The sequence below is a fragment of the Molossus molossus genome, unplaced genomic scaffold (assembly GCF_014108415.1).
Source record: "Molossus molossus isolate mMolMol1 unplaced genomic scaffold, mMolMol1.p scaffold_m16_p_11, whole genome shotgun sequence".
NCBI lineage: Eukaryota > Metazoa > Chordata > Mammalia > Chiroptera > Molossidae > Molossus > Molossus molossus.
The window spans coordinates 55935862-55959630 of NW_023425346.1; the positions used below are offsets into that span (position 1 = coordinate 55935862).

The window sequence follows — 23769 nt, forward strand, 5'->3', positions numbered from 1 at the left end:
TGATGAAGAAACAAACAAAAAAATACATGTGATGTATAATGCATAAATACAAAACCTAAAAAAGTGGCTAATATTCAGGAAAAAATAACAATAGTAAAAATAATACTGCTGAGACAAATAAAATATGCATGAGAAAAATGTTGTAAGTTTTGTATAATACATATTTCATATCTAAGTTAAACAGGAAGGAAAAGGTTTTCTTAGATCTAAAATTTAAATCTTGTAAACTAAAATCAGCCCTTACTTGTCAGGTATCATGTTACCAAAAAAATTCTCACTTATTTTCATCATTAATCCTACTAGACAGTTATTTTCTTTTTTTTTTTTTAATCCTCACCCGAGGACATTTTTCCATTTTTCACTCAGATAGAGCGGGAAGGAGAGAGAGGAAGAGAGAGAAACATCAATGTGAAAGGGACACATCGAGTGGCCGCCACCCACACGACCCAACCAGGGCCGGGGACAAACTGCAGCCAAGGTACATGCCCTTAGCGGGAACCGAACCCGGGTCTCTGTGGACCGCAGGCTGACGCTCTAACCGCTGAGCCAAACCGGCCAGGGCTAGACAGTTATTTTCAAAGCTGATTAAAATAAGGCAGAGGATATATAATGTGTTCTCTATCTTGATTTATAAGAATGGGGAAATATCTACACATTCATACATTCAATTATGCATTGAGATGTATTTCTTTTCTTCTTCTTCTTCTTTTTTTTTTTTCGGTACATGCCCCTAGTGGGAACCAAACCCAGGACTCTCTGGTCCGCTCCAACCACTAAGCCAAACCAGCCAGTGCGACATATATTTCTTAAAAATTAGATCAAATAGTCAAGTGATTTGTCCAAGAAATTGGCAAAGTACAAAGAAGACTTAGCATCTTGAAACTGCTGAACTGTTATCACAAAACATTATGTCTTTGTATAATCTAGAAAACATGCCAGGAACATTTAAAAAAAAAAAAAAAAGTACCTTATCTACAAGTTGAGGCACTTATCAGAGGAAATGTGGTCTAATTTATTGGTGAAAAGTCATATTTCTACTATATTTATTATTTTAAAATCAACTAAAAAGTAACAAACCCTGATGAACATATATCCATTCTCCATATTCAACTCATCCTAGCTACCATTTATACTAGAAAGTTTATAACTTCAAGAAACGACCTAGTAACTTCAGGATACAGCTGCTTCTAAAGGTAACTGTAGTCATTAGTCATTTACTCATCATCAATTTTCGCATTCAAATGATATTATGAAAAGCTCCAAAACTCCTTAGACTTCAGGACTACAAGTAATCTCTATTTATCAAAAGGGAGGGACTGGAAGTTCACAGTAGTTAATAGGTAACTCTTCAGAGACTAAGCCTATATGAGAAATTTGACATGATCCTCTACCAAGAAATAGTTATTCATGAGTAAGTAAATGTAAATAAATGCACTTGTGGTTAAAAGATATGATTAAGAAAAACTGTGTAAAAGCATAAGGCCCAAATCCATAAATGTATAAAACAATCAGTAAATAAAGTTGAAAACTTTATAACACAAAATACAAAAGCTTTAGAATTTGCTTTTTGCTTTTTGATCTGTAGTTACATAAGAATTTTATTTATAATTCATAATAATTAATATTAAAGATTATTTTTACTAATAAGTACTATTTCTATTTTGATATATCATTAAGGACCTACCTTAAATGTTCATACTTCCATACACCTTCATCTTGGCCTTCAGGTGGTTCAAGAATTTTGTCAATATTGGAACAATCTGCTCTTATGTTCTGTTGAATATACTATAAACAAAGAAGTTTTTCCAGTTAATTAAAATATTATTCTACATGGTAAATCTTATGTTAAATATATATAATTTTTGAATATATAACTGCCCTTGTGGTTCAACTTTGGGGCTATAAACAAAATAGGAAACCAAGTACAGAATCATAATCAGTACAGCATTCACTCACTTCCCAGGCCTTTCATGTCTCCTCTGCAAGAATATACTACATCAGTATTAAAACTAAGTAAAAAAGAAGGTATGAAATCTTTCTTCCTTTTCTTATGAAAAAGGCAAAAATATATCTTCCTAGTGATTTACTCTTGTAGGCTATTATTATCTATATCTTTTAGGTCAGAGTACTTAATCTGGCTCCTCAAAACTCATGTTTCAAAGTCACCTTGGAAAGAGAAGTTAAAGATCATCTGCTGACTGTATTGCTGGAGAACTATAGTCACCTTTATACCTTCCAGAGGTAAAACAAAAACTGTTCTCACTATAAAAATAAAACACTCATTGTGTGGAAGACCACTAGAAACTGTTAACAGTGGTTGCCTCTGGGGTGCTGGGCATCTGGGCTTACTATTCATGATATGCTCTTATATTAACCTTTTACATGTTCACTTGTTGCTTTTTTATAGAAATGGAAAAGCTGATTCTCAAATATGTATGGAACTCCGAGAGACATTAAATAGCCAAAATAATCTTGTAAAGAAAACACAAAATTGAAGGACTCACACTTCCTAATTTCAAAATTTACTGTAAAGCTACAGTAATCAAAACAAGGTAGTTCTGGTGTAAGGATAGACATGTAGACCAATGGAATTGAATAGAATACCTAGAAATAAATCCTCACATACATATAGTCAAATGATTTTGACAAGAGTGCCAAAACCATTCAATGGGAAAGAACAATCACTTTAACCATTTTTTAAGTGTACAGTTCAGTGGCATTAATTATATTCACAATGTTGTGCAACCAAATAAAATCCCTGGACCTGACGGCTTCACTAGTGAATTTTACCAAACATTTCAAGAACACCAATCCTCCAATTCTTCCAAAAAACTGAAGAGGAGGGCATCCTTTCTAACTTGTTCTATGATACCAGCATTGCCTGATACTACAGCCAGTCAGAGACACTCTAAGAAAACTAGAAACCACTTATCCCTTATGATCACTGATGCAAAACTCCTAGCAAACTGAATTGTGCAGTGTATTAAAAGGATTATATACCATGAGCAAGTGGAATTTATACCTAGAATGCAAGGATGGTTCAACATTAAAAGAACTGATCATTATAATACACATTAACAATATGAAGGGGGAAAAATACATGATCATCTCAATTGGTGCAGAAAAACCATTTGACAAAATTCAACACTTTTTAAAAAATTTATTGATTTTAGAGAGAGGGAAAGGAAGAGGGGAGGGAGGGGAAAGGAAGAGAGAGGAAGAGGGAGAGAAGGGGAGTGGGGGCCGAGAGAGAGAGGGAGAGAGAAAGAGAAATAACGATTTGTTGTTCCACTGGTTGCTTCTTGTATGTGCCCTGAATAAGGGATCAAACCCCCAACCTTGGCATATAACACTCTAACCAACTGAGCTATCCAGCCAGGGCTAAAATTCAACACCTTTTTATTTAATAAATCCAACAAATCAAAAATAAAAGGAAACTACCTCAAATAATAAAGACCAAATGTGAAAAACCCAGTGAACATCATACTCAATGAAAAAGACTGAAAGCTCTCCTCTATAATCAAGAACGAGATAAGGATGACTGCTTTTGCCACTTCCATTCAAAGTAGTATTGGAAGTCTAGAGAGCAAGTAGTCAAGAAAAAGAAATAGAAGGCATCCAGATTGGAAAGGAAGAAATAATATTGTTTGCAGATGGCATGATCTCATATATAGAAAACTGTAAGGATTCCATAAAAATATCGTTAGAAAAAAATTCAACAAAGTAGCAGGATACAACCTCTACTTTTAAAATATGTTTTTATTGAGATGGGTTTTTTTAGAGAGAGAGAGAGGAAGGGGAAGAGACAGAAACATCCATATGAGAGAGAAACATCGATCAACTACCTCCTGCACGCCCCCTACTGGAGATTGAGCCCACAACCTGGGCATGTGCCCTGACCAGGAATCAAACCAGGACGTCTCAGTCCATGGGATGACACTCAATCCACTGAGCCACACCAGCTGGGCACAACCTCTACTTTTAAAGGTAGAAATATCTGCACATTTTTCCTCTTAATTTTTGCCAATTTCCAGGCATAGGATCTAAGTTTATATTTCTGCAAACCCAATAAATACTTGCTGATTGAACAATACATTTTTAAAAGGCAATGCACAAAACCATTCATTCATGCATGCTCTTCCATTTCCTATACTAAATATCTGATACACTAAACCTATTTTAAAGGTTTTTATTAGGATTATGAATTGTTTTTAATGCTCAAAGAACCCAACTCTATTTCTATTTTATTTCCTAAGATCTTCAAATAACGATAAATCCAAATAGCTACCTACTTTTATTTTCTGGCCATCAAGACAAAGCCAAATAGCCTATCATTACTGCACATTCTCTCTTTAAAAATGTTAGTTAACCAATGCCTAGTTCAATATACTAGTACACCCAATTTCAGGCATCCTAAATGCAATTTTTAGTAATTAGCTATGGAAATTATTTTCCCCCCACATTCCAGATTGTATTCATTTTGAAAGAATGACCACGTTTTTCTAAAAAAAAAAAAACAACCCAACTTGTACACAATGTGATTCTCAATAGGAATATTTAAGAATATCCTGTCCAGCCCTGTCAGTGGCTACAGCATCGGCCAGCAGACCAGAGAGTCCCGGGTTCAGTTCCCGCTAAGGGCATGTACCTTGGTTGCAGTCTGTCCCCAGCCCCTGTTGGGGTCATGTGAGTGGCAACCACTTTATGTGTCTCTCACATCAATGTTTCTCTCTCTCTCTCTCTTCCTCCCTCTTTCCCTCCCACTCTATCTGAAGATAAATGCAAAAGTGTCCTCAAAAGTGTCCTCAGGTGATTAAAAAAAAAAAAAAGAATATCCTGCCCTAGAGGGTATGGCTTAGGTAGGTGGAGTGTCCTCCTGTACCTCAAAAAGGTGGCAGGTTCCATTCCTGGTCAGGGCACATACCCAGGTTACAGGTTCAATCCCCAGTCAGGGCACATGTGGGAAACAGCCAATAGATGTTTCTCTCTCTCCCCCACCCTCTTCTCTCTAAAGTTAAAAAAAAAAAGAATATCCCGAGGGGCTTTTCAAAGCAAACATGCTACAGAAGCCCACCCTCTTGATAATCACTGCCTTTACAAGTAACTTGACAGCCTAAGGAGAGGCACCTTGGTTCTAACATGTATTGGATGGGGACAAAAGTAAAGAACTGATGGGGCCCTGGCCGGTTTGGCTCAGCGGTTAGAGCCTGCAGTCTGGAGAGACCTGGGTTCAGTTCCCACTAGCACGTACCTCGGATGCAGTTTGTCCCTGGCCCTGGTTGGGTCATGTTGGTGGCAGCCACTTGATGTGTCCTTTTCACATCGATGTTTCTCTCTCTTTCTCTCCCTACCACTCTATCTGAACAGAATATTGAAAAATGTCCTCAGGTGAGGATTAAAAAAAAACAAAACTGATGGGAACTAAAATTAAAATGTAAAGTTTAGGCCCTGGCCAGGCTGCTCAGTTGGCTGAAGCATCCTTCCGTACAACAAAAGGTTATAGGTTCAATTCCAGGTCAAGACCTATATTCCTGGTCAAGGCATGTACAGTAGGCAACCAATTGATGTTTATTTCTCTCTTTCTCTCTCTCTCCCCACCCCACCCCCACCACCTCTCTTTCAAAAGTCAATAAACATATCCTCAGGCAAGGATTTTTTTTAAAAATGGATAAAAGTAAAGCTTAGTTACATGTTCTCAAGTGTTCAGTCACCAAATCAATATGCTATTTCTATTTAACTGTTATTCTAATTTAGTATTCAATTAAACTTGAATTAAATTCACTGTAAAATCAAATTTGGTACACTAAAATGGTATAGATTAACATATTTTTAAGATATTAAAATATATTTAAGTTTCATTATAGTTCATTATGCCATCTTAAAACAAAATGAAAGTTGATAAAAGTTTTAAATTGCCATTCCATTAATTCCATGGATTCTGGTTTGTACTAAAAGATATAGAAATACTTAACTAGCCAAGGGAGGTCAAATGCTTAGTTTATAGGAGTTGCAAAAGAAACTATTGTTATTACCTGCTGAACAGCTAGTGTACTGTCCATTTCATCAAAGGATTCATCAGGCCAATTATAGAAATCCTATAAAAAAAATTCATGGTTAAAGCACATGATGTAATGCCATTATGATTAACTTCAATTCTTAATAAAAATCCAAAGTTACACTGGAGAGGAAAAGCCCTTATACTGTAAACATTATGATTATCACTAAATAAGCTAAAGGAATTTTATGCAACGTTTTTATTTTTTTATCCTCACCCAAGGACATTTTTGTATTTTTCTTCAGATAGAGCGGGAAGGAGAGAGGGAGGAAGAGAGACAGAAAAACATTGATGTGAGCCCTGGCTGGTTTTGCTCAGTGGTTAGAACATCAGCCTGTGGTCCAGAGAGACCTGGGTTCGGTTCCTGCTAAGGGCACGTACCTCAGTAGTAATTTGTCCCTGGCTCTGGTTGGATTGTGTGGGTGGACTCGTTGTGTCCCTTTCACGTCAATGCCTCTCTCTCTCTCTCCCTCCTAGTCTATCTAAACAAAAAATGGAAAAATGTCCTCGGGTAAAGATAAAAAAAACACTGATGTGAGAGAGACACATCAAGTGATTGCCACCCACACGACCCCAACTGGGGCCAGGGACAAACCGCAACTGAGGAACATACCCTTAGCAGGAACCGAACCTGGGACTCTGGTCCGCGGGCCAATGCTCTAACCGCTGAGCCAAACTGGCCAGGGCTTCAATGTTTTTATTTTATTTTTTAAATTGTTTTTCCTTTATTGATTTTAGAGAGCGAGGAAGGAAGAGGGGGAGAGAGATAGAAACATCGATGAGAAAGAACATCGATTGGCTGCCTCCTGCATGCCCCTCACCGGGGATTGGGCCCACAACCTGGGCATGTGCCCTGACCGGGAATCAAATTGGCAAACTCTTGGTGCATGGGTCGAAGCTCAACCACTGAGCCACACCAGCCAGGCAGGGCTTCAATGTTTTTAAATGAACACCAAGATTTTATTTAATTGAACTACAAGTTACATTTTTCTCAACCACAAATCCCTCAATATGGTTCCCATAAACCTTCCACATATCACTTGAGGAGATTAAGTCTATCACATTTTCGTTTATGGTGGTTAAATATCTTCTCAGTTACACTTAAGCCCTGGCTGGTGTGGCTCCAAGGTTAGAGCATTGGTACCCAAAGGACTGGGTTCAATTCCCAGTCAAGGGCACATACCTGGGTTGCAGGTTCGATCCCTGACCCTGGTCAGGGTCATGCGGGAGGAACGATGTGTCTCTCTCACATCCATGTTTCTCTCCCTCCCACCCCACCCTACTTTCTCTAAAAATCAATGAAAAAATATCCTTGGGTGAGGATTAACAACAGAAAAAGTTACACTTAAAAATCTCCAGGTGCCGCCCTGGCCGGTTTGGCTCAGCGGTTAGAGCGTCGGCCTGCGGTCCTGAGAGACCCGGGTTCGGTTCCCGCTAAGGGCATGTACCTCGGTTGCAGTTTGTCCCCGGTCCTGGTTGGGTCGTGTGGGTGGCAGCCGCTCGACGTGTCCCTTTCACGTCGATGTTTCCCTCTCTCTCTCTTCCTCTCTCCCCCTCCCACACTCTATCTGAACAAAAAATAGAAAAAATGTCCTCGGGTGAGGATAAAAAAATAAAATAAAATAAAATAAAATAAATCTCCAGGTGCCATAAAACCGAATCAGTTTTTACCTAGAGAATAGGTAGTGTTAGTAGTACAAGTAGTAGTAGTTACTGTTCCATAAGTGTTATTTTAGACAGACATTATAAAATTATTCCAATTCCAAATGGTGTCTTAAATTTAAAAATCAAATATGAGCAAACATGCTACAGAAACCCACCAAATAGAACAGCCTTCTTATAAGAGGGATAGTTTTGTGGATCATCTTGCATTGGTTCTGAATTCCTCTATAGATAATCTAGTTCAAAGACATTCCCCAAAGTGATTAAGAACCTTTCCATTTGACTGATTATTCAGCAAAGTTTACCTATGTATCCTTTGTAGGTAGCACAATGCCTGACACATAGTAGGTGCTCAATAAATGTCTCTGAGGTAAAAATGGGGGAGAAAGTAGTTGTAAATGAATGATCTATAACCCTGTATCAATCATCATGGATACTTAAGTCTCCAAACACATTGAGTAAAAATTGAAGCAAATTGAAGAATACAGTGTATGATACGATATGAAAAAAGGTTTAAGAAAGTTCAAAGCACGCTTATGGATATAATACATATATCGTAAAAGTATAAAGAAAAGAAATTACCCCCATTATTGTTTGAGAGGAGTGAGTAGAAGACAGAAGAATGTAATACAGAGAGAGTCAACTATGTTAGTAATGTTTTAGTTCTGAGGGTAGGTGATGGGTATACTTTCTTAAGTGTCTTAAACTGCTCATTTTTAATTAATTATTTTATTAAACTGCTCATTTTTAAAGTTTCCCTATATAAATGAAAATGAATTAACTTTATTTTAAAACGTCAAAAAATTTTAGAATACCTTCTGAAAATTATTCCAGGATGTCTTTTCCTAGACATCATCTAAATATTATTAAAGAGTAATTTTAAATTTTTTCCTATATGATTTATACTTTAAAAATAATTTTTTTTTTCTTTATTGATTTTAGAGAGAGAAGAAGGGAAAGGGAGAAATGGAAACATCGATGAGAGAGAACATTGACTGGCCACCTCCTGCATGCCTCCCACTGGGAATCTGGCCCACAATGTGGGCACGTGCCCTGACCAGGAATCAAATTTGCAACCTCTTGGTACATGGGTTAATGCTCAACCAGTGAGCCACACCAGCAGGGCATGATTTATACTTTAAAAATGTTTCTATCACCCTGGCTGGTTTGCTCAGTGGTTAGAGCAGCAGCCCGCAGACCAGAGAGACCCAGGTTCAGTTCCCACTAAGGGCATGTACCTCGGTTGCAGTTTGTCCCCAGCCCCGGTTGAGGTTGTGTGGGTGGCAGCCACTCCATGTGTCTCTCACATCAATGTTGCTCTCTCTCTCTTTCCCCCTCTCTTCCTCCTGCTCTATCTGAAGATAAATGTGAAAATGTCCTTAGGTGAGGATAAAAAGAAAATTTTTTTTTTAAATGTGTCTATCAATACACTTTGCATATACTTACCTTTAAATTTTTTAGTTTGTAGAATATTTGTTATTAAAATATTAGAAAACACATATAGGAATGTACAGAGAAGACGTAAAAAAAAGTTAACTGGGAATTAAATGTTCTGCCTCATCATTCCTGTGATATACTTGAAATACTTAAAGGAAAAACCAAAAATCCAGTTTAATGAATGTTCTCATCTAATTTCAGTCAATAAACATTTACTGAAAACCAACTATGAGCCAATATCCCAATCTAACCAATCTCAAAAAAGAAAATTTAAAAAGGTAGGAAGATACTCCACCTACTCTATTACAGTTCTAAATAAGTCATCTTAGAATAGACTCATTTCACTGAAGGAAATTAGTGTGACAGACAAGAGATAGGACAGAATGCCTGCTTAAGCAGTCTTTTTTTTTTTTTAATACCCTAATCTTTTCTGTCACATTTTATTTAACAACTTGATCTATGACAATGTGGAAAAAAGCAAAGGAGCTCACATATAAGAAAGCTCCTTATACAACTCATATAACATAGACAGATGTGTTACAATATTAACTTAAAATATATTTTCTTTCACTTCAAACTTCAGAACTTATGAGTAAATAAAAATGGATGACAATGATCAGAATGTGAATACAAAAGTCCACTTCTGAATATAAAAACATAAAAGTGGATCACTTAATAAAAGAAAAAAAAATGTCTCCACAGATTAAGAAGTAAAGGTATCTAAAGAGAGTATTTATACATTAAGTCTAGAAAAGGTAAAAAGAAAGCTTAAGTTAAAAATTCCCAGTAGTATGACCATGAAAACTGCCAACTGACAGCTTAATGTGACTCTAGGGCTTTCAAACTAAATTCTCTAAAATTCAGCACTAGAAGCAACTCCTTAAAGAGAAAACATCACCAGTGAACTAAGAAGGAAAACTGTGTAAGCTGGAGCAAATGCAGCCAGTCTCTGGGCCTCGGTTCTTGCCCTAACGTGGAGCTGGGAAGGAGTCGGAGCTCAAGGACCCTTTGAAAGGGCTCCTTCCCAGAACTCTGAGCATACCGTCACAGCTCCAAGTGGCTTTCTGTGGCTTTCACTTACATCACTTTTTCTTTAAAATTGCATTTTAACACATCTCTTCTAATTTTAGAGCATCTACTCAACGGCAATCCATTTCAGCTGGCAGATTAGTCAGATCACATCGACATGCCTCCTGTGATCTTTCCAAAGACCAGGAGGCATCCCTCTTTTGCAAACCCCAAGAACCAATACCTCCATAAGCACCAACTCACCCAAAGACTGGCCTACCGAAAGCTAGTAAAATCATAACCAGTGCATTCCCTAACTGTGCTTCACACACAACAACAAGGATATTCACAAGGAATGATCTCTAACAAGTCGCAACCTGATGATGAAAACTTGCTGGAGCAGAGAACAGCTGCAGCGAGAAGTGGCCAAAGGCAAACGGCAAGAGGCGGAGAATATTGTCAATTTTCGCCGCCGGGAGCCGGCTAGACTGGCTGGATGGGAGAGGCGGCCAGATACGTCACAAGCCAGGTAGATGCCAGGCCGAGGTAGGCTGTTTAGACGCCCTCTCACCCAGGCAGCCCGACCCTCGCGCAACCCCCGGGGTCTCCACGGGCCGCCTGCGCCCCTCCGACGCAGGTCAACGGGGGTTCAGAGAAGGCAGAACAAGCAGAACCGGCTGACAGGTTCCCAGCCCCCGGCCTCGACGATCACCGCCCGTGACCCCACTCGCCCCTCACGCCCACCCTCCTAACGGGGCTCCGCAGGCCTCACGGGCCGCTGCCGCCACCGCCTCAGCCAGACTGAGGGGCTGCGGCTCCGGAAGAGCAGGCCGGGCACCAGTGCCCCCGCCCGCCAGCCGCCACCCCGGCCCACCCTCCTCTCAGGGGCGGCCAACTTCCAGGTGTGGCGTGCTCGGCTCCGAGAGGCCCCCCGCAGAAAAGGTGCGAAGAGGGTACCTGCGCCTTGGTGCCCGGCCTGTTCCGCCTCAGCACTGCCGTCCCCTCCGCCATGACCATAGTGCCAGAGTCTGGGCGGCTGGAGTCGGTACCCGGATGTAGAGGACGGCTGCCTGCGCAGGGGGTGGGGCCGAGCGCCGCCCTTAGTCCGCGAGCTGGGGAGGGGCGGTGCCTGATGGGACAGCGGTAATCCGCGCGGGGCAGGGCGGGAGATGAGGAGGAGTCCCGGAAAGAGCCAGTTGACGGAGGGAGGGGGGTCAAGAAAAGGAGCAGCCGACGACTAAGTGGCGGCACAGTGGAGGAGAGAGAGACCCGAGGACCGGGACCAGTAATGGCAGGGGAAAGTCTGCGGCGACGGCGGAGGGCCGCTGCGGGACTGTTTCGGCTCCGCATATGTCTCCTTGGGTTTACGTTAGTTACATTGGAAGGGCTGAGCTAGTACAGTGGCGACCGTTTCGGTAAACCTTTGCACAAAAGCATACTTAGAAAAGCATAATTCTGTCCCGAAATCCACCTAGGCATTCAAAGGGGAAAACGGACCAACAGCCTGTGAAAATTTTAAAAATCCTGCAGGAAATCGACCCAATCTCAAATCAGACTGGGGTTTAGAGTGTCGAGTGATATTTCCACCATTTGGTGACTTCAAAGCCAAGGACTTTTTCAATGACAAGTTTGCGTAGATAAAAGACCCAGATGCCAATTATCCGAGATAGAGTGGACATCCGGTATTGTGCGTTACGAAATTAGCTCCTATATTTTGCAAGTGAGAAAGGAGAAGGAGAAAATGAATGCCCCTTGATAGTGGGAGTTGTACATCTTACAGAATTTCAAATTTCCTTTGTTGCAAGTTTGGTATTCTCTTTAGTCATGAAATCATGGCAGTTTTGGCAGACTTTTTTTTTATTTCCTGCTTAGAAAACTTAAATCTTTTATCTGGGGTGAGAGAGACCTTAGGATACCAGATGGGAAGACAGTTCAGCGGGTCAAGAGTGCCTATAAGTAGGGTGATTTCCAGGAGAAGAGAACAGATATCCTATCAAATACACCTACAGGTGTATTGAGAATGAATGCTAAGGAGAACTATGTCACAGACATCATCCAAAGATGTGAGGATTGGAGGAGAGGTTGGTTAAATTAAGTGGGTGCAAAACTGAATAACTGTCAGATACTAGGAACTTTGTTCAAGGCGGGTTGACAATAGGAAGTTGGTTTGCCTTAAGATTGCTTTTTTCTGGAAGATGTATAGACTGATAACTTTTTTTTTTTTTTTTTTAGGGAGAGGGAGAGGGAGAAACATTGATTGGCTGCCTCCTGCACGCCCCCTACTGAGGATGGAGCCCGCAACCCAGGCATATGCCCTGATCCGGAATCAAACCTGGACCTCCCAGTCCATGGGGCAACGCTCAGTGCACTGAGCAACACCACCGGGGTAGACTGATAACTTTTAAAGAGCAAAGATTTAATTCTTAATTTCATCACTATCTTCTAGATAAAAAAAGGTTTATTCATTCAACAAATATTTATTAAGCCCTACTGTGTGTTCAGCAGCACTGGAGTAGGAGAATGGAAAGGCCCAGATGATAACCATAAATTACTTAGTGTCTAGCTATAGAGATGTGCAAATCACCAATTCTCTTACTAAGTACAATGAGAATCTAAGACAAGTGGCACCCAAAATTTGCCTCCCTAAGAGAGACATGGGGTGGGTGTGGAGAGCAGAGTCCTAAATAGGTCTCTCAGTCTGGAGACAACCCCACCTCCAAGGATTAGGTTGAAATTTCCTATATAGTGTGCCCTTGAGCTGTAAATATCAGTTACCTATGTAGTTGAGGGGCTCACCTCAATATTTTAAGTCCAGATTTGTTATACTGTTTCAGTACATCTGAAAAGAACAAGAGAAAAAGGCAGTAAGTCGGTTTTAAATTCAGGAACGAAGTACACATTTATCTTTTTAAAAGTCCAATAAAGTTGCATTGTGATGTCAACTCTGACCTTGTTCAGAGGAAGAACCTTGTTCTTTAAGGTTGAAATGTTTCTAGCTCATAACCTTCACATTTTAATACTTCTGTCAGCCTGAAGATTATGACCTTTAAACAAAAATAATTTTATAACCAGGGTTAATTTGTAGGGAGGAGAAGAAAAGGAAAAAAAGAGCATGATCAGTTATAACAGTTACATGTAAAAATGTAAAAACTGGAATATTTTGGTTAAAGAAGGAATAGTCTTTTCAAAGGCAATATAGACAAATGAAAATAACTCTGGGCTGGGATTAGAACATTTAAATTCTTTTGCCTGTTGACTATAAGACTTTGAACAAGCTATCAAATAAATTTCCTTTTTTTATTTAAAAAACTTTTAAATTGATTTTAGAGAGAGGAAAGAGACAGGTAAACATAAATTTTTGTTCCACTTATTTATGCATCTATTGATTAATTCTTGTATCTGCCCTGACTGGGTATCAAACCTGCAACCTTGGCGTATAAGGATGATGCTCTAACCAACTGAGCTACCCTACCAGGGCTAAAAGTTTCTTTTTTTGTAAAGAAAATAATTTACAGCAGTTCTTTCCCTCTACTTCATAGAGTATGAAAGCAAATATAAAAGTAAATATTCCTGCCCTGGCCGGTTTGGCTCAGTGGTTAGAGCGTCGGCCTGCGGTCCAGAGAGACCAGGGTTCGGTTCCCACTAAGGGCATGTACCTCGCTTGCAGTTTGTCCCCAGCCCTGGTTGGGTCGTGTGGGTGACAACCACTTGATGTGTCCCTTTCACATCAATGTTTCTCTCTCTCTGTCTCTCCCTCCATCCCACACTATTTGAAGATAAATAGAAAAATATCCTTGGGTGAGGATTAAAAAATAATAATAATTTCCTAACTTTGTTCCTGTGCTTTCTCTATAAAAGAAAAGCCCTGGCCGGTTTGTCCCCAGCCCTGGTTGGGTCGTGTGGGTGACAACCACTTGATGTGTCCCTTTCACATCAATGTTTCTCTCTCTCTCTGTCTCTCCCTCCATCCCACACTATTTGAAGATAAATAGAAAAATATCCTTGGGTGAGGATTAAAAAATATTAATAATATTAATTTCCTAACTTTGTTCCTGTGCTTTCTCTATAAAAGAAAAGCCCTGGCCGGTTTGGCTCAGCTGTTGGAGCACTGGCCCACAAACCAGAGAGTCCCAGGTTCGGTTCCTGCTAAGGGCACATACTAGAATGCAGTTTGTCCCTGGCCCCTGTTGGGGTTGTGTGGGTGGCAACCACTTGATGTGTCTCTCTCACATCGATGTTTATTTGGATTTATAAAAAGTTAAAATTCAGACAACTCTGACTATAGATGACTAAAATATTGAACTTCCATGGCACTTCACTTCTCTCTAGAATTTTAGAATATTTGACCAAGTTGGTGATTGTAGTAGCCAGCCACCAAGATGGCCCTCCATGATTATTATCTTCTGGTATTTAAACCTTTGTATGCTTCTCTCTCACACTGACTGGGGCTGACCTGTATAACCAATAGGATTCTGTGAAAATGATCTGTGACTTCTGATGTTAGGTCATAAAAGACATGAGGCTTCTGCCTTGCTCTCTTAGCTCACCTGCCCTGGGTGAGAGAGCTACAATGTATGAGAACACTCAGGCAACCTTATGTGGTAATGCATGTTGAGGAGCTGAGGCTCCCGCCAAGAGAAAGCAACAATTTGTCAGCATATTAGTGAACTGTCTTGGAAATAAAACCTCTGGCCCTAGTTAAGCCTTCAGATGATGGCAGTCTCATGAGAGAACCCCAAATTAGGACCACCCAAATAAGGACCACCCAAATAAGCTGCTTTCAAATTTCCAACGTCAGATACTGTGAGATATTTACTGTTGTGCTGAGTCACTAAGTTTGGTGTGATTTGTTATGCAGCAATAGATAACTAATACAGTAGTTCCTCAACTTTCAAGAAGGGAAGATGTGATCAGAAAAGAACTCATAATAGACTGTTATCATTTCCTCTTTTTAATAGGGCACCTGATGTCTCTCATAAAGTTAGCAACATTTTCTACATTTTCTTTACACTAATGTCTACTAAAATTAGGCTATTAGTTTAGTTGTGTACTTCTGTCTCCTCCCATTTTATTCATCCCTGTATCTCCAGTGCCTAGAACAATGCCTGGCACATGTTAAAGAAATGAATGACTTAAAAGTGCTATAACAAACTGGCCTTTTTGAACTGATACTCAAGTCAGGTAAGTACCCATTGATAATTTTTCCAGGTCTATAGGCTAAAAGAGGCTGAAAGAGCATTTTGCAAGACTTGGGCTAAAAAACTAGACTTAATCTTACAACAGGAACATCTCCAAATAAAGTCAAGATTGAAATATGTGTGTGTGTGTGTGTGTGTGTGTGTGTGTGTATTTACTGTTAAAATACCTAAAGAAACCATGGAAGAAACTAAGTATATGCATATCTCATTTTATTGTGCTTTGCTTTATTGAGCTTCACAGATGTTGCTTTTTTTAATAAATTAAAGGCAAGACCCTCCACCAGCAAAAAAAGATTACAACTAGCTTTTTTAAAAAATATTTTTTTATTGATTTTTTTTTTAGATAGAAAGGGAGAGGGGTAGAGAGATAGAAACATCAATGAGAGAGAAACATCAAACATCGCTCAGCATGGGACTATGCTCAATCCACTGAGCCACACTAGCAAGGAACAACTAGCTTTATTGTAATACTTATTTTGTTGTGGTGGTCTGGAAACAACCCTCATTCCTCCGAGAATTGCCTGTATTGAAGAAGACTTTTCAGAGTTTAACATAATACCCAGAAGCCATATGGAAAACATTAATTCAACTACACCAAAATGATTTCCTGCAAGTTCAAAGCATAAATGAAACTAAAGCCAAAATGACAAACTGGATGAAAAAAATGTATCACAAGGAACCAATTACCCTAATAAAGATATCACACAAATCATAAAAGGCCAATCACCCAGTAGGAAAATGGGCAGAAGATATTAGAAGTCAATAGGAATGGTTAACAGTAAAGGAAATAGAAAAGGCTCTTAATCACATAAGATGCTCACCCTCATTCATAATGATAAAAGTAAAATCTGAGCCCTGGTTGGTTTGGCTCAGTGGTTAGAACATTGGCCCGAAGACCAAAGAGTCACGGGTTCAATTGCAGTCAAGGGCATGTACTTTGGTTGCAGTTCAGTCCCCGGCCCTGGTCTGGGTCGTGTGGGAGGCAACCAATTGGTGTGTCTGTCTCACATTGATGTTTCTCTCTCTCCCCCTCCCCCTCCTACTCTATCTGAAGACAAATGGAAAAATATTTTAAGGTGAGGATTAAGAAAAAAAAAGTAAAATCTGATTGGCAAAATAAAAACTATAACTTCCTATATTATTAAGGGTGGGAATAAATAAGCAGTCTCATACATTACTGATAGGACTGTTAGTTGATAGAATATCTCTGAAGGGAAATTTGAATATATATATGTATGTACATATATGATTAAAATCCATATACCCTGCCCTGGCCAGTTTGGCTCAGCGGTTGGAGCATCGGCCCATGGACCATAGAGTCCTGGGTTTGGTTTCTGCTAAGGGCAGGTACCTCGGTTGCAGTTTGTCCCCAGCCCCGGTTGGGGTCGTGTGGGAGGTACCACTTGATGTGTCTCTCTCACATCGATGTTTCTCTTTCTCTCTTCCTCCCTCCCTCTCTCCCACTCTATCTCAAGATGAATTTTAAAAAAATAAAATGAAATCCATATACCCTTTGGCATAGCAATTACATGTCTAGGAATTTATCTGACAGATATACTTGTACACATGTACAAAATAACATGCAAAATTTTATTCATTGCAGAAGTGTTGCTAATAGCATAAGATTAGAATTTAAATACATATCAATGGGGAATGTGTAGATTATAGTTCATCCATAGAATGGAACATTATAAAGCTATAAAGAGAATGTAAAAGCTCTTTATGTACTTTATAGATTAATTCTGGAGACAAGTTGGTAATACAAAAAAGCAAGGTGCCCTGGCCGGTTTGGCTCAGCAGTTAGAGCGTCGGCCTGCGGTTCAGAGAGACCCGGGTTCAGTTCCCACTAAGGGCGCATACCTCGGTTGCAGTTTGTCCCCGGCCCTGGATGGGTGGTGCGGTTGGCAATCACTCGATGTGTCCCTTTCATGTCGAAGTTTCTCTGTCTCTCTTTCTTCCTCTCTCTCCCTCCCACTCTATCTGAACAAAAAATGGAAAAATGTCCTCGAGTGAGGATGAAAAAAAAAAGCAAGGTGCCAAATGGTGTGTATAAAATTTTATTTTATTTTATTTTTTTAAATAAATATATATTTCAGTCTGGCCGGTGTGGCTCAGTGGTTGAGCATCAGACCCATGCACCAAGAGGTTGCTAGTTCGATTCCAGGTCAGAACACATGCCCAGGTTGTGGGCCAAATCCCCAGTGGGGAGGATGCAGGAGGTGGCCAATCGATGTTCTCTCTCATCGATGTTTCTGTCTCTCCCTCTCACTTCCTCTCTCTCTAACATCAATAAAGGAAAAAATTAAAAAATAAAAGAAATATAGCCCTGGCCAGTTTGGCTCAGCAGTTTAGCGTCAGCCTGTGGACCAGAGAGTCCCGGGTTCGGTTCCTGCTAGGGCCACGTACCACAAAAAAATAAAATAAAAAGTCTGTGTTCCTTAAAAAAAAAAAAAAGAAATATATATTTCTTATGCATGCACACACAAACACATGAGTGCACACACACAAATGTATACATAAAGCACCCCTGAAAGGAAGAATATAAACTGTGACACTTGTGGCCTCTAGGGATGGAACTGTGTGATTAGGGGACAGAGATGGGAAGGACTCTTTTCAGTGTATATCTTCTTTTAAATTTTTGCAGTGTATATCTTTTTTTAATCTTTTCAGTGTACATCCTTTGGAAATTTTTTTTTTTATCCTCACCTGAGGACATTTTTCCATTTTTTATTCAGATAGGGCGGGAGGGAGAGAGAGGAAGAGAGAGAGAGAAACATCGACGTAAAAGGGGCACATCGAGTGGTTGACACCCGCATGACCCAACCAGGGCCGGGGACAAACCACAACCGAAGTACATGCCCTTAGCGGGAACCGAACCCAGGTCTCTCTGGACCACAGGCCGATGCTCTAACCGCTGAGCCAAACTGGCCAGGGCCATCCTTTGGAATTTTTAACGACATGAACACATTATCTGTTTTTAAATTATAAAAATAAAATTTAAGAAAACAACAAGCTTGACTCAAAATGTTAAGGGCTATCTAGTGCCCTCCTTTTAGAGGGGTTAGGTAATTTGTCAAATGTCACAAAACTAGCATGTAAGCAATACAGGATCAGAGCCTTGTTTTATGATTGGGCTCTTTCATATAGGTTGCTTAAAGGTAAAGGACAACATGTAAACACTGTTGACATAAATAAATCAAAAGTTTAAAACTCCATTTTGGTGTGGATGCAATGAAAACAGCAATCAACTTGGTGGAAAAGGCATGCCTTAGAATCAATCTGGAGAGCAATTTGGCAGTCCTTACTGAGAACCTGAAAAGTGCACATAGCTTCCCTGGTTGGTTTGGCTCAACAGTTAGAGCATTGGCACTCGGACAAAAGAGTCATGGGTTCGATTCCAATCAAGGGCACATGACTCGGTTGCAGTTCAATCCCTGGCCCTGACTGGGGTTGAGCGGGAGGGAATCAATCAATGTGTTTCTCTCTCTCTCTCTCTCTCTCTCTCTCTCTCTCTCGCCCTCCCTCCCTCCCACTCTATCTGAAAATCAATGGAAAAATATCCTTGGGTGAGGATTTAAAAATAAAAGTTTCCACAGACCAATAAGTACATTGCTAAAAGAGAACAGGGAAGACTTGCCTTGTCAGATATCAAACTTTATGCTGAAAATAATGTGGTGGAATAGAGAGAGCAACAGAACAAGACTGTAAAACCCAGGAATAGACTTATTTTAAAATTTAATGTACAAGAAATATGATAGCTGAAATTTGGGGGGCAAGAGAGTGGTGGTGGGGAAGAATGGATAATCCAATAAATGAAGCTGAGACAACAAACTCACCGTTGGTTGAAAGGAAAAACAAAAACACATATGAAATACACTAACCTCGAATAGCCACAGCAATCTTGAAAAAGAAGAACAAAGTAGGTGGGATCACAATACCAGATATCAGGTTATACTACAAAGCGACTGTAACCAAAACAGCCTGGTACTGGCACAAGAACAGGCATATAGACCAGTGGAACAGAACTGAAAACCCAGAAATGGACCCAAGGCAATACGCTCAATTAATATTTGACAAAGGTGGCAAGAGCATACAGTGGAGTAAAGACAGCCTCTTTAATAAATGGTGTTGGGAAAATTGGACAGCTACATGCAAAAATTGAAACTAGACCATCAACTTACACCATACACAAAAATAAACTCAAAATGGATAAAAGACTTAAATGTGACCCGTGAATCCATAAAAATTCTAGAAGAAAATGTAGGCAACAAAATCTCGGACATCATACGGAGCAGAATTTTCACTGATACATCACCTAAGGCAACAGAAATAAAGGAGAAAATGAACACATGGGACTACATCAAACTAAAAAGCTTCTGCACAGCAAAAGAAACAATCATCAAAATGGAAAGGCAACCCACTATATGGGAGAACATCATTGCCAATGATGTATCAGATAAGGGGTTAATTTCCAATATATATAGAGTGCTCATACAACTCCACAAAAGGAAGACAAAGAACCCAATTAAAAAATGGGCAGAGGAGCTGAATAGACACCTCTCCAAACAGGACATACAAATGGCCAAGAGACATATGAAGAAATGCTCAACATCACTAATCATCAGAGAGATGCAAATTAAAACAATGAGGTATCACCTCACACCTGTCAGAATGGCTGCCATCAACAAATCATCAAACAACAAGTGTTGGTGAGGGTGTGGAGAAAAGGGGACTCTAATACACTGCTGGTGGGAATGCAGACTTGTGCAGCCGCTATGGAAAACAATATGGTGCTACCTCAAAAAATTAAAAATTGAACTTCCATTTGACCCAGTGATCCCACTGCTGGGAATATACCCTAAGAAGCCTGAAACACCAATCAGGAAGAATATATGTACCCCCATGTTCATAGCAGCACTATTTACAATAGCTAAGATCTGGAAACAGCCCAAGTGTCCACCAGTAGAGGAATGGATAAAAAAGCTGTGGTACATATACACAATGGAGTACTATGCAGCGGTAAGAAAGAAAGATCTCTTATCCTTTGAGACGACATGGAGGGACCTGGAAAGTATTATCCTAAGTGAAAGAAGCCAAGCAGAAAAAGACAAATACCACATGATCTCACTTATATACGGAATATAATGAACATAACAGTCTGAGGAATACAGTAGACCCAGACACATGGAAGTAGGGCACAGACTGACATCTCTCAGAAGAGGGGGTGGGGGGGTGGGGGAGTGGGAAGAGATAAACCACAGAACTTATATGCATGTGTGCATGACCAATGGACATGGACAACTAACTAAGCCGGGGACAGGGTGGAGGGGGGGTGGGGTGGGGGGTGCCAATGGGGTAAAAAGGTAAAATATCTGTAACAAAAAAATAAATAAAAATTCATAAAAAAAAATTAAAAAAAAGAAATACACTAAAATAAATTATGGATCAATGCTCAAATGTTCAAAAACAAAAAGTACTGGAAGAATGAGATTTGACTAGCTATAAACAAAAACTGCACATCAAATTAGTAAACAAGTGTGACAAGTTAGTACCTCCAATACATAAAACCTTATGATCCATGTGGATGGGAAGGTGGGAATGAAAATGGTGGGCCACTATGGAAAACAATAGGAAGATTTCTCAAAAAAAAAAAAAAAAAAAAATATATATATATATATATATATATATATATAATATATATATATATATAAATAGAACTATCGGTTCTATCTAGCAATCATACTTCTGGGTATTTATGCATAAAAATAAAAATCAGAATCTCAGAGAGACAGTACCACTTCCCTGTTAATCACAGCACCATTCACAATGGCAAAGATGTGGAAATAATCGAAATGTCCAATTCACAATAACTAAGATGTGTTAACAACCTAAATGTGGTGTAGCCCTGGCCAGTTTGGCTCAGCAGTTAGAGCATGGGCCTTGGGACCCAAGGGTCATAGGTTCAACTCCCAGTCAATGTCATGGGTTGCAGGTCCCCCGAGGGGGTCCTGTGGGAAGCAACGAATTGATAATTGATGTGCCTCTCTCACATCCCTGTTTCTCTATCTCGCTCACTTACCCTCTCCCTCCTCTTCCCCTTCCCTTCCACTCTTATGTAAGAATCAACAAGAAAAGATCCTCAGGTGAACATTTTTAAAAAGCCAAAAACAAAACAGAAAAGAAACTGTGGTATAAACTTACAATGGAGTATTTATTATTCAACTTTAAAGTAAAGGAACTCCATGGACTAGGGCTGGAAGGGCCTCTTGGTCGCCAGGTGGGCCCTGCAGGCTCCGGAGGCTCCCTGCGCTGCGGTGCCCAGTGCGGGCCTTTGGTACGAGGCCAACGTGGCAGAGGTCAGCTGAGCGCGGGACGCGTTGGCCGTTTCCGCCGCCCCTCCCCGCATTCCAGGGCCGTACCGGTGGTGATGGGGCCGCATTCTCCCTCCCGCCCTGGCCCGAGCCTTCACTGTGCGTTGGCAAAACTGCAACCTCCTCCCTTGTTTGTGTCATTGGGGAGGAGGCAGCGCCAGTGGCTTGACCGGGAGGCTCCAGCTTCTGAATATAAGCCTTGGTTTCCCCAGGCTTCATTTCTCAGGTACTTTGGGATCCTTTCTCTGCTCTCCCGGACTTACAATTTGAGAATGTGGAATTCCTGGGCCACACTGTTGCAAATGAACCGCCAGACTGCAACAGCGTTACCTGCTGAGACCTCCAAGTGCACACAGCCCCAGAGGGTGCCCATCGGGACAGGCACCACCACATCCAACAATGATTGGCCAGTCTTTCTGAGTGTCCCATCTGCTTTGACTGTATGTTACCACCCACTCTTTAGTGTCAGAGTGGCCATCTTGTCTGTAGCAACTGTCACCCAAAGCTCACGAGCTGTCCAACCTGCCAGGGCCCCCTGGGATCTATTCACAACTTGGCTGTGGAGAAAGACGCCAATTCAGTACTTTTCCCATGTGAACATGCCATTTCGGGATGCAAACTAACTCTGTCATACACAGAAAAAGAAGACCACGAAGAGCTCTGTGAGTTTCAGCTCTACTCCTGCCCATGCCCGGGTGCTTTCTGTAAGTGGCAAGGCTATTTGGATGCTGTGATGCCTCATCTGATGCATCAGCACAAGTCCATCACAACCCTGCAGGGAGAGAATATAATTTTCCTTGCTACAGACATCAGTCTTCTCCAGGCTGTGGACTGGGTGATGATGCAGTCCTGCTTTGGTTTTCACTTCATGTTAGTTGTGAAGAAACAGAAGTATAAGGGGCACCAGATGTTCTTTGCACTTGTACAGCTGATAGGAACACACAAGCAAGCTGAAAATTTTGGTTATCGATTTGAGCTAAATGGTCATAAGCGGCGGTTGACTTGGGAAGCCACTCCTCAATCTATTCATGAGGGAATTGCAACAGCCATTATGAATGGTGACTGTCTGGTCTTCAACACCAGAATCGCACAGTTTTTTGCAGAAAATGGCAATTTAGGCATCCATGTAACCATTTCCATGCCTTGCAATGGTAAACATTTTCTAGCCAATGTTTAAAACTATTGCATTCAATTTTATAGAGAATAGGCTCCTCTCCGCCTGCCAACCTGAAACTTTTGGTAGGTGGAGCTAGTCACATAAAGGTAAATAAAAGGAAAGGCTGTTAAATACAGGAAACAGTTGCATGTAGTTGTTGGCGGCAAGATTGGCACCAGATATTAGACGGTGGGGTCAGACCTGACCTTGGTTCAGCAACCTCTTTACTTGAGTTCTGGCTAAGTAAGAATTCAGCATCAAGACTCAAACTAGCCCTGGCCGGTTTGGCTCAGCGGTTAGAGCGTCGGCCTGCGGTACAGAGAGACCCGGGTTCGGTTCCCGCTAAGGGCACGTACCTCGGTTGCAGTTTGTCCCCGGCCCTGGTTGGTCGTGCGGGTGGCAACCACTCGATGTGTCCCTTCACATCGATGTTTCTCTCTCTCTCTCTCTTCCTCTCTCTCCCTCCCGCTCTGTCTGAACAAAAAATGCAAAAAAAAAAATGTCCTCGGGTGAGGATAAAAAAAAAAAAGACTCAAACTATAAGAGAGAGTTTATTTTTAGAAAGTCACAGATGTAGAAGAAGTGCAGAGTTGAAGAAATGGGTTTCAGGAAACAAGTTACAGAGTTAAAAGGGCCCTTGGAGCTTAGGAGAAAGAGAGAGGCAGGGAAATTGCACCTGGGCCAAGGGGGTGGAGAAAGACCCAGGTGTGCTCCCTAGAGATTGCCACACTGGGTCCTCCTCCTTGAGAGTATTTATCTGGAGGTCTCAGGAGGATCTCAATAGAGTATTAATCAGCTTTCCAGGTGTGTCCTTTCAGGGTCTGGTCTCTACTGATTGATTTGGCACCAGGACGGGTTCATTAGTCAGTGCAGCTGGTCCTG

The 23769-nt window shown here is 40.7% G+C and overlaps 1 protein-coding gene and 1 pseudogene across 4 annotated transcripts in view; one reads left to right on the forward strand and one right to left on the reverse strand.

Annotated features, from left to right (window-relative positions):
* Positions 1-23769, reverse strand: part of LOC118625122 (10 kDa heat shock protein, mitochondrial) — a 44712-nt gene that overhangs the window by 13755 nt on the left and 7188 nt on the right. For 2 of the 4 annotated variants that reach the window (XM_036253497.1, XM_036253496.1), the window contains exons 1-3: positions 11120-11225; positions 6033-6095; positions 1685-1785 (exon numbers count right to left, since the gene is read on the reverse strand). In XM_036253497.1, the coding sequence (XP_036109390.1) occupies positions 1685-1785; positions 6033-6095; positions 11120-11179 (224 nt within the window). In that variant the 5' untranslated portion in view covers positions 11180-11225. Of the gene's footprint in view, positions 1-1684; positions 1786-6032; positions 6096-8022; positions 8065-11119; positions 11226-23769 lie in introns of those variants that run through there. The other 2 variants (XM_036253499.1, XM_036253501.1) reach the window with 2 other exon arrangements.
* Positions 22031-22908, forward strand: LOC118625510 (annotated as a pseudogene).